Below are 11,845 nucleotides of genomic sequence, written 5' to 3'. Positions count from 1 at the left end.
TGTCCAGGGGATAAGAGATGATTGGAAAGTGGAGGAAAAGCTGTCATTGTTAATGATTTACAGTCATAGAACTAGAAATGAATATACTGACTTTTGGTCTATCATTTTACACTTTATTTTAGCCACTATGAATATAAAAAATGACCTTAAGTGAATCTCTGGCATTACACCTTTGTGACATCATGTGTGGTGCATTTTCTCATGAAATTCATTTTTCATTCCTTTTTGTTATTTTCTACCTCCTTTAATTGCATAAAGTATGGCTTCCTGTGAGAAGTCTTGCCATAATCCAGTTGCTTTATCAATTGCAGCACAGTGAACTGATATCATGACATAAATAATTCACTTATTATGGCAACAATCATGTTTTACTTTAAATCTTGATCCCATCACTACATATGGAATCACTTGGGGAAGGAAATGCTATCTTACTTCACTGTGCCTGATATGTGCAACAGATAGCCTGCCACAAGTTGATGCTTCTCATACATATTTTAGAGGATGAATGAATGAAGATTGAGATTACAATACTTCTAAGGATTTTCTTCATTTTTTTGTAGGTGAACTGCTTTAATATTTGGAATCAGCACCAACAAAAGACTAGATGGAACATAGGAACAATGTAACTTATTTTGTCCTCTTGGGCCTCACACAAAATCCAAAGATGCAGAGAGTACTTTTTGTTACATTTTTGCTTTTCTACATCTTGACCATGGTGGGAAATCTGCTCATTGTGATGACCATAATCTTCAGCAAGACCCTGGGCTCACCAATGTACTTCTTTCTTTCTAGCTTATCTTTTATGGATGCAATTTATTCTACAGTTATTTCCCCCCAAATGATTTACCACTTGTTCTTTAGGGAAAATATCATATCCTTCAAGAATTGTATGACCCAGCTTTTTACAGGACACTTTTTTCCTGGGGCAGAGGTCTTTCTTCTGTTGGTGATGGCCTATGACCGCTATGTGGCCATCTGTAAGCCCCTGCACTATTTGATTATCATGAGGCCATGGGTATGTGTTGTGCTGCTGGTAGTTTCCTGGTTTGGAGGGTTTTTGCACTCAGTAATCCAGTTGGGCACTATTTATGGGCTCCCATTCTGTGGCCCCAATGTCATTGATCATTTCATATGTGACATGTACCCCTTACTGAAACTTGTCTGTGTTGACACTTATGTCACTGGCCTCTTAGTGATTGCCAATGGGGGACTCATCTGCACAACTGTGTTTCTGCTCTTACTTGTGTCTTATGCTGTCATCTTCCACTCTCTGAAGAACCTGAGTCAGGAGGGGAGGCGGAAAGCTGTCTCCACCTGTGGTTCCCACATCACTGTGGTTGTCTTCTTTTTTGTCCCCTGTATTTTCATATATGCACGACCAGCCAAGACTTTGCCCATTGACAAGTTATTGAGTGTGTTTTACCTGGTCATAACCCCCATGCTGAACCCCTTCATCTACACTCTGAGAAACTCAGAGATGACAAATGCTATGAAGAAACTCTGGGGAGGAAAAGTCATATCATGTAGTAAATGAGTGAGTTTCCAGCTCTAAGGAGAGTCATTTTACCATAAAACTATCTTCTTAGGAAGCATAACATTTGTGAAGCTGATGTTAACTTCCTTTCCCTCCAAATTTCTGGTAAATACAATTAAGAAATTGAATATGTGCTTGTACCACTAATATTTTCTCTGATGTAATGTAGACTTTATAATGTCTTGTTGATCACTACTGGACAGTTCTAATGCACATGTAATACACTGTCTATGACAATATGTAGTAAATTAATGAATAAAATTTTGGAATCATTGCACTGATGTCATTTAATTTTTGCATTTATTTGTATTCCTCACTTTGGTATTCCTTATCTTATTTTTAGACTTCCTTTTATATTGATTCTTTTTATTATGTTTTAATATTTAAATGCAATATAAACTTACGTTCATTTGTTTTCAGTAGCGTATGTAAATTTTAGTACTCTAAATTTACCTGGTAAAGTAAAAAATGGAATGCTTCACAGTAACATTAAAAGTAGAACCCTGACAACATGATAAATTGTAGAAATCTACTATCCCTCATCAGAATCTCTCAGTGCTAAGTCTGAGATGCAGGTAGTAAATTGTTTTTCTGTTTCTTCAAATAAGGGGTCTTATCATTTGTGACAACTGGGGTGACACTGGAGGACATTATGCTAAGTGATATAGGCTGGACATAGAAAGACAAATACTGCATGATATCATTTACATATAGAATTAAAAGTAGGCACAGTCCTGGGACAGAGAGCAGGATATTGGTTGTCACAGGCTGGAAGGTGAGAGGATAGTGATGTTTTTCAAAAAATGCAAAGTTTATTATGATAGAAAATGTCTTGTTGGGCTGGGGATGTGGCTCAAGCAGTAACGCGCTTGCCTGGCATGCACGGGGCGCTGGGTTCGATCCTCAGCACCACATAAAAAATAAATAAATAAATAGAATAAAAATGTTGTGTCTACCGAAAACTAAAAAATAAATATTAAAAAAGAAAATGTCTTGTTATAGATGTTATTTCTGCTGTATTATTAATTATAGTTACCATGCACTATAATATGATAGCTAATAACACTAATTATATACTTGATATTTGATAAGAGGGTAGATATGTGTTCACAAAACTATCACATAACTACAATGCACTAATGAAGACATTAAGAAAAAGACGTTAAAAGAAATCATTCAAACGATGGAAAATGATACCATATGGGAATATGATTTTATAAACCAAAAAGAGATCATCAGAAAGAATTAGAACATGAGCAAACATGAATTTTTCTATTGAAATATCTTTAAAATATAATTATTAAAATAATATTTATGTAAATTTGTTATGAAATTGTAACCCAGTCCTCCAAACTAAAATAAGTAATGTTTAATAAGTTAACAAAGAAAATAAAAAGACATAAGTAATCCAAAAGAAATATGAAAAAAGAAAAAAATAATGAAAATACAGAACTCATAAAATGATTATATGTTTAAAATTAACTATGGCTATAGTTACATCAATGTAAATGGTTTAAATATTGCATTAAAATGCAGAGAGAGATCACAGTCTCTGTAAGAAAACTAAGACTCCTTTGTATGCTGCCTCCATAAACACACACCTTTATGCAAAAAGTAAGGTAGATTAAATTTTGGTAATTTCCAATTTCCTGGGGAATCACTCATTTAATCCAGATTATAATTTATTTTATTTAATCCAGGTTCCAATACTTTTTAGAGTTCATAAAATTCCCAACTTTTTTTAAAAGAACTTTCTTTGTATTCTTTGTGTCATTCCTAATTTTGAAATCTGTGCCTCCTTTGATTTTTTGTGTGATTAGAATAGAGAGTGTTTTATTCATTTTCTCATATTGTTCTTATTTTTATCCAACCAAGTAGATCTTAGATTGCTATATTTTGAATACAGAGTGATCCCCACATGCTCATTTGTTAAAGACTTGGTCCTCAGCAGGGTGTTAATAGAAGGTGGTTGAAACTTTTAGAGGTGAGACCTAGTGGGAGGTTTTCCACCACTGGGAGGCAGATTCTAAAACAGGATTGTGGAACCTAAAATCCTACTTTCTATTCTTTTGTTTTCTTGAGAGGAGGTGAAGTGTTTGCTTCACCATGAGTGCTCACCATGATATGCTGCCTCCCCACAGGCCCAAAGCCAACGGACCACTTAATCATGGCTTGAAACCTCAAAGCTGTGAGCCAAATTGAAATTTTTCTCTTATTAAGTTGGTGTAACTCAGGTATTTGTTACAGTAATGTAAAACAGACTAAGAAACATAATAGCTCAAATTATTTTTTTCTAATGTAGAAAACCTCTTCTATCTTCACTAGGTTCTTGAACCTACTTTTGCTTAGGGTAATTTTCTGGTTTTCTAACATTCTTAGTTGAAAGGATGTTTAATCTTTTATTGAATTTTAAACAATACGAACTCTAAGACGTTAAGTTTTCCTCAGAGCACTGAGCTAATACCCTACTGTATTAAATAGTATTTTCACTTAAATCATGTTACATATTTTGGGTTTTAATTTCTACCACTTTTTTACCGAAGAACTTTTAAAAATAGGACTTTGAATAGTAGCAATTAGAATGTAATATTTGGTTTATACCAGCAATCTCATTCATTTCTAGATTTATTGAAAAGCATTCAAGCATGATTAAATACTCTCATGATAAAAACAAACTAAAATCATATTATACACTATTATGTGTGTGATAGATGTTGTGTGAGTATCTTATACATTATGATATATTATCAAAACTTTTAAGCTGACTTCTGTATTTTCATAATCTCATTGTAATGTATGTGTTTAGTTTCAATAAAGCATTTAGACTGATGGCTCTGGAGCTTGGAGGAAGACTAAGGAATTTGTAGAGATTCTGAGGAAGGTGTGGACCTCCACAGCTGTCCTTGCAGGAGGAGAGAGCAAAGTCCTTTCTTCCAGTATTAGGACAGTCCTGAGTGGCAGAACTACCCAAAAGGGCCACCAGGGCTAAAAAGCTGGACCCTCCTCTCTGTCTGTAAACTATGACAGGTTCTTGCTCTCTCTGGGGAGAGGCAAGGAGCTTGCAAATGGAAGTTTCAGTGAATGAGCACCGAGACATGGTCCTTCTCATCCCTTCATCCAGCTGTTGTGAAAAGATGAGGCAGGGTCAAGAAAATGCTTAATCTAGCAGCCAAGAGAATGGACTTTGCTGCCCTCATTTGTGCTAGTCTTTAGTTTTATGCACCACTTTTCATCTCCATGTTACTACTTGTTTTCCTTTATTTCCTAGAGTTTCCATTCATTCCCTCCCTTCTGTTATTGTTCTAGAAGCAAACAATTCTGAACCTCAGTGTCTATGAAGCTGGGAGTCCAGGTTGCCTTTGAGGTTTTAGTCACACCTAGTGCTAATGGAGCTGTCACAGACCATGCAGCTTTGCATTGTTTGCATTTTGTTTTCTTGAGAGGAGGTGAACTGTTTGCTTCTACCTGCTGGGAGCCATTAGCCAAGTAGGTATGACAATTTCCTTGCCAGCGTACCCCATGTTGCAGTGACATTGAATGTAGGTGACCTTGTTCAAGGACCAAGGCGGATTAGGGCGTTCCCGGTTTAGGTTCCAGGTTTAAGGTTTAAGATTATTCCTGCTGGGAATAGGGCGTATCCTGCTGCCTGAGTTCCCCTTGAGTTCTCACGGGATTCAGACAATATATTTTGGAGATAGAAGCCCAGTGGGTGTGGATTTGGGCAGAGAACGTGGATTTCCCCAGAACGTGATTGTAGACGGCTGGTGTGAGTTCGGGAATAAAGAGTTGCTGTTTGAATCTACAAGCTGTGTGGTGGCTCGTGATTGTGTGCCCAGCCAGACTGCGGCATCTACCTTCTCTCTTCCTGGCAATCAGGGAGAGTTAATGCTCTGAACCTGCAACAAGGAGATGGGCCTGCTGCCATTTTGTGGAAGCTATTTAAGTTAGGACAGGACTCCACAGGAGCTTCCCAAGACCCTGATGGCATGAGATCTCTATTTGTGAGTCACGAATCTGTCTACTGTGTAAGTTTCTATACTTTGGCTGAGACATAATTTTGGTGTGAGTTCTGTTCTCTCCAAATCTTACAAGAGAGGTCAAATGATGTCAAGAAAAAAAAAAAAAAGAATACCAGAGTAGGAGTTGGGTTCTGCCTTAGACTATCTGGAAGACTTTGGGTGAGTCATGAAAGGCCTCAGTTTCTCTGCTTACAAGTGTTATATTGGGGTGATGGTTGTGAAGTTCCTCTCACAGCCAGAAATTTCGTATGATCACTAAAATGCTTGAAATGTTTTAAAGTTCCTTTAGGATATAGGTAACCCCTTCCCTTATTTTGTCTGGATATGCTGAGTGTGGTGGTCTAGTAGTTCCCAGGAATACCCTCCCTCTGGATCTTCCTGGACTACCCAGGGAGGAATGAAAGAAAGGGTGTGTGACATACAAAAGTATAAATGTAATGACAGCTGACCATTTAGTAGAAAGGAGACTTGTCTTTACCCAGCTTAGTACAATAACTAGAAAAGGCGGTTTGCTATCTCCCCACCCCCAAGCCTATTCCTTTAGGCATGCAGGTAACTGTTCCTCCCCACCTCCCATTTCTTCTCATTCCACCAGGGAAGCCCGACTAAGGAACAACAAGAAGTCCTACAAAGGGGAGGTCTCACGAACCAACTGGCAGCCATTTGATGATGATAGGTATGTCTGACGCTATAAAGGCTGTGTGCAGAAGAAGCCAATTCCACAGGAATTTGAGCTCCAATGCCAGGAGGCAGGAGGTACTGAGGGCAAATTCACTGCACGGACTCAATCTGAAAGACCCACTGGAGGATCTCCTGGTGGCACAGATCCTGCACAGCTTTGGGTTGTTGCTGTAGTGCTGTCACCCAACATGCAATCAGCTCACTGACTACACACAGCAGTAAAAGAGGCAGCAGCAGCTTCAACATAGCCCAGGGCCCAGTGTGTTCCCATAGGTGGCTTGAGGGGATGGGAGCTACACTTAGATTTGGGGGCCTGATTTGCTTCCTTCTTGGGTTTGTTCTCCTGCTCCACTTGGAATCTTTGAGGGCATCACATTCTTTTCACTGATACTCCTTCTCTTCTGCCTTGTCCAGCTTCTGCAGTTCCTGCTCCTGAGCTTCCTTAGCTCGCTGTTTGGCCTCCAACCTCTTCTCTGCCTCTCCTTCCACTTCCAGCAACCTCTGCCTCTCTGGCTCCTGATCCACCTGCACAGTCTTTATGTACTGTAGCACCTTGTTTGCACACTGCTTACACAGCTTCTCATCCAAGCAATCACCAGCCACTTTGGCCAAGAAAGTGTCCAAGGTGTTGTCCTTTAGGTCCAGCCACTCCAGGTTCTTGAGCTGAGCAAAGCTGACAGGCAGGGTGACCAGTCTGTTGTTGAGGAGATTCAGGTGCTGGAGGTTGACCAGAAGGCCAGACTCAGCTGGCAGCGACTGAAGTTTGTTCTTAATAAGGTCCAGCTTCATCACGTGTGTGAGGCCACAGAAATCCCATGGTAGAACACTGATTTATGGCAGGACAGATTCTTATAGTTGGGGAAGTTCTTAGTATGTTAAGTCTTCTAGTGTTATGATGTTACTTACTCCCACTGTTGCTATAAATGCAACTGACACTTGTGCTGAAGTTCAAGGCTGTATACATAAATGTATTTCTTTGAGGTGAACTTCATTTAATTGTACCATTATGTATGGAAATGCTTATATTATCTTACTACAGGATAGTTTTCTTGTGGAGCAAATACTTTTAATTATCTACCCACTAATATGCCTCATAGAACCCACTGTTGTCTTAGCAGACTGTGTTTCTACCATCTCCACAGATTTTGATAGGTCACCATCTGCATAACATATCCATAAAAGGTCTATTTCCTTTGATGAAAACTGTAATGATTCAGTAAAGGCAGAATTTGAGGCCTTGACATTTTCCTTAGTAGGTATCCTTGGACTAGCTGTCAGGGATTACAAAACAACTATGAAATTGGCCTGTGCTATGGTAAAAAATATTAATCATACTTCGTTGGCAATCAATATGCTTAATGAAGAGCAAAATCATTATTGTCAAGCTATTCTTGACAATCAGGCTGCAATTGATTATTTGTTATTATTACATCATAAAAGATGTCAGGAGCTTAATAATATGTGTGGCTTTAATTTAAGTGATAACAGTAATTCTACTTCAAAAGGGTTAGATCACCTTAAAAATACCATTAAAAAGGTCCAAAAAGATGATGGAAGTTTAGATTTATTATATTGGCTAACTTCATGGTTACCCAGTTTTACTTGAATCAAACAATTTTTCATAGGTGGATGTTTAGTAATATTAGGATTGTTACTTCGTGCTTGTTGTCATTGATGCCTACCTTATTTTTTTATATACGTACACAACATTTTTCTTTTGTTCTGTTTCTTTTTTAATTTGTTTTAATTAGTTACACATGACAGTAGAATGATCTTGACATATCATAAATTTGAATCAGATGTGGTATAATTTCTCGTTTTTCTGAGTATACAGGTTGCAGAATCACATTGGTCATACAGTCATGTATATACATACAGCAATAATAATGTCTATTTTTTTCTGCTGTCCTTCCTATCCTGCTTTCCCCTCCCCTCCATTCCCATCACTTCTTGCCGCAGTCTGGCTGGGCACAAATGCCGCAGTCTGGCTGGGCACACAATCACGAGCCACCACACAGCTTGTAGATTCAAACAGCAACTCTTTATTCCCGAACTCACACCAGCCGTCTACAATCACGTTCTGGGGAAATCCACGTTCTCTGCCCAAATCCACGTTCTCTGCCCAAATTCACCTCCACTGGGCTTCTGTCTCTCAAAATATACTGTCTGAATCCCGTGAGAACTCAAGGGGAACTCAGGCAGCAGGATACGCCCTATTCCCAGGAGGAATAATCTTAAACCTTAAACCTGGAACCTAAACTGGGAACGCCCTAAACACGATTATCTTAAAACCGGGAACACCCTAATCTGCCTTGGTCCTTGAGCAAGGTCACCTACATTCAATGTTACTGCAACATGTCAGCAACATGGGGTACGCTGGCAAGGAAATTGTCATACCTACTTGGCTAATGGCTCCCAGCAACTTCTCTCACTTCTCTCTACCCAGTCTAATGTGACACACTTCTTTTTTTTTTTCTTCTATTCAACATAGTTCTGAAAGCACTAGCCAGAGCAATTAGACAGACGAAAGAAATTAAGGTATAACTATAGAAAAGAAAGAATTTAAACTAGCACTATTTGCTGATGACAGGATCCTATACCTAGCAGACCCAAGAGGTTCTACCAAGAAACTTCTAGAACTAGTAAATGAATTCAGCAGAGTGGCAGGATATAAAATTAACACCCATAAATCAAAGGCATTCCTGTGTATCAGTGACAAATCTTCTGAAATGGAAATGAGGAAAACTACCCCATTCACAATATCCTCAAAAAAAAAAAAAAAAATACTTGGGAATCAACTTAACAAAAGAGGTGAAAGATCTATACAACGAAAACTACAGAACCCTAAAGAGAGAAATAGAAGAAGATCTTAGAAGATGGAAAAATATAACTTGCTCATGAATAGGCAGAATTAATATTATTAAAATGGCCATATTACCAAAAGCCTACCTTATTTTTTAACCTCTGCCAATATTAAAGAAAAAACAAGTGTTATTCATCCAAAAGGCCATATAAAACAAAAAAGGGGAGCTATAAGGATTCTGTGTTCTGGATTGGGGTCTCTGATGACTTCATGGCTGTGGCATGCTTGGTGGCTGGGAAAGTTTCTGTACAAAAGTATGTGATGCCTAGCAGCTGGAAAAGTTTCTGTGCAAAGGTAGGAAATGAACAGCTGTTGTAGCAATGCCCTCTGAGGATGCTCTGAACTACAGTATTATCAGCCTTGACCTTGATCTCAGGCATATGGCTCCTATGAATACAGGAACTTGATTCTTGATAAATACAATGTTTCACCAAGTTCTGGTGCTCCTGGATCTGCCTGCCTAACAATAACTTCAAACAATGGACTTTCTTGAGAGCTATACAAAACTTCTAACACAGCATATTGTAACTAGAATGTAACTGCAGAATGAGCATCCTTAGTGATACAATAAACAATAATGTAGTTATGGCATGAATAACCTAATGTAACCTATTGTTATAAATAAACGAGATCACTTAGATGAGCAGCTGTTTTTCTTTCTGCCTCTGCCTCTTGTCTCTGTGTCTCCTTTTTATTTCTCTACAAAATTTGCTCAGCAACTTGCTCCCCACCATGATGTGCTGCTTCACCAAAGGCTCAAAGCAAAGAGGCCAGTTGGTTATGGACTAAAACATCTAAAATGGTGACCAAAATAAACTTATCTGTTATTAAGTTGAATTAGCTCAGGATTTTGTAATAGTAACGGAAAAAAAGAAAACTAACACAGATATGATAGCTCTAAGTGTTTTCTAATGGAAGACATGATTATCTTCATTTTGTTCTCTTACCTATTTTAGTTTAGTTTAATTCTATGCTTTTTTCCTAACATTTTTAGTTGAAAGACTTCTTCATCTCTACTTTACTTTTTAGATAATGTAAACACTTATGAACTCAAATTTTCCTCCGAGCACTAGTAATATTATTCCATTGTTTGAACTTGGGTTTTCCTTTGAAGAATTTCATACATTCTAGAATTTTGGTTTCAATTTTCTCTTCCACAAGCAGTTTTTCAAGATAGGATTGTTGGTTCTAACATCTAGAAGTAACAGTTGAATTTTATTAACTATCTCATTGATTTTGAGATGTTTTCAAGTGTGAAGTAAGACATTTTTAATATTTCTCTTTTAAGAAAATTAAAGTGGATTACATACTTCTGTGTATCTCACACACTCTATGAGCAGTCTACACATATTTTACTTATTATCAAAACTTTAATTGCAATAATTCATTTCACAAAAATTGATTCTTACATGTAGAAAATAACTTTCTCAAAGTTATAAAGCATTGTTATTGCTTCCATGTTTTGGCAATTATGAACAAGATTTTGGAAATATTTGAGTGCCTCCTTATGTAAGGTTTACATTTTTGGCTCATTTGAATAAATGTCGAGAAGTCTACTCTTTCATCAATACTACATTGTCTTGATTTTATAGCTTATACTGTCTTGAAGTTAGGTAATTTTTTTTCTAGCTTCCTTTCAATCATTGAATTTCAGTTTTTACAAATGATCTTAGGACAATCCAGGTAACTAAGGTTTTGCAGTGGAACAGTTCTTGGTACATGAAGAACAATCACATGCTCCACTCTTTGTAAATAACTATGGGCTGGATTAACAAACATCGTCACAAACAGAAGTAAAGCCATAGGTCACTGCATATCTATTTACAAAAAGCCATAAACAAACATGCATTTCTTCTTTATCAGGACGACTTAAATAGATGTTTGAACATTAAGGCAGTGATGATTCTAAAACAATGAAAATCTAAGTTAAGGCTTTATGTTCATTTTGAAACTCATATTCATAGGCAACTGTGACCAAAGCAAACTTATCTACTAGGTATTAGTTCATCTGCTTGGATATGTTATTAATCTATTACCAATTCTCCTTCAGACATATGGGCTAAGCATTATTACCAACACCATTAATTTACTTTAATTAATCATTAGTTTCCTTCTTAAGTTCTATTTTGAGGAGTTAGTGTTAGGTATTATTAATTGTCCATTTTTATTCTTCCCCTCAGTATATGGTTACTCATTCTGAGCCTTTTTCCTCACCATGTGAACCTCAGAATTAACTTGTCAACATTTACTAAATAGTGTGATAGAATTTTGATTGAAATTGCAACTGTTATGAAGATATAGTTGGGAAGAATTGACCTCTTGGCAATGCTGTTGAGTTTTTCTCTCCATGAACAATTAGTAACTTTCTCTTTACTTATGTGTTTGTTCATATGAACTTCACTGTTTTCCTTGTAACATATTTTGTTACATATATGCTAAAATATTCCATTTTTGGAAATATTAAAGTAAATGTTATTGTATATTTAATTTCAGCGTCCTTTGTGGCTGGTATATAGGAAAGTGAACTCCATTTGCATATTAGCCTTGTATCCTGAGGATTCACTGTAATGACTTATTCCGGATTTTTGTAGACTTTTGGTTCTTTTTTTTTTTTATTTTAAATAAGGTCTTCCTATATTATCATGTTATTTGTAAACAAAGATGGATTTATTTTGCAAGCATGCATTTCTTTCTATATTGGGCCTGATTTTATTTGAAAAACTAGCACTACAATGTTGAAAAGCAGTG

General features: G+C 37.1%; 1 protein-coding gene and 1 pseudogene across 1 annotated transcript; one reads left to right on the top strand and one right to left on the bottom strand.

Annotated features, from left to right (window-relative positions):
• Nucleotides 1-595: 595 nt before the first annotated feature.
• On the top strand, nt 596-1,534 carry LOC114093738 (olfactory receptor 4A47-like). Its single transcript, XM_027936631.2, has one exon. The coding sequence runs from the start codon at nt 605-607 to the stop codon at nt 1,532-1,534; it is 930 nt and encodes a 309-aa protein (XP_027792432.2). The 5' UTR covers nt 596-604.
• Nucleotides 1,535-6,324: 4,790 nt separating this feature from the next.
• On the bottom strand, nt 6,325-7,820 carry LOC114093543 (leucine-rich repeat-containing protein 59 pseudogene; annotated as a pseudogene).
• Between the last annotated feature and the right edge of the window lie 4,025 nt (nt 7,821-11,845).

The sequence above is a fragment of the Marmota flaviventris genome, chromosome 9 (assembly GCF_047511675.1).
Source record: "Marmota flaviventris isolate mMarFla1 chromosome 9, mMarFla1.hap1, whole genome shotgun sequence".
Classification (NCBI taxonomy): domain Eukaryota; kingdom Metazoa; phylum Chordata; class Mammalia; order Rodentia; family Sciuridae; genus Marmota; species Marmota flaviventris.
This window is presented reverse-complemented; position numbering and strand designations above follow the sequence as displayed.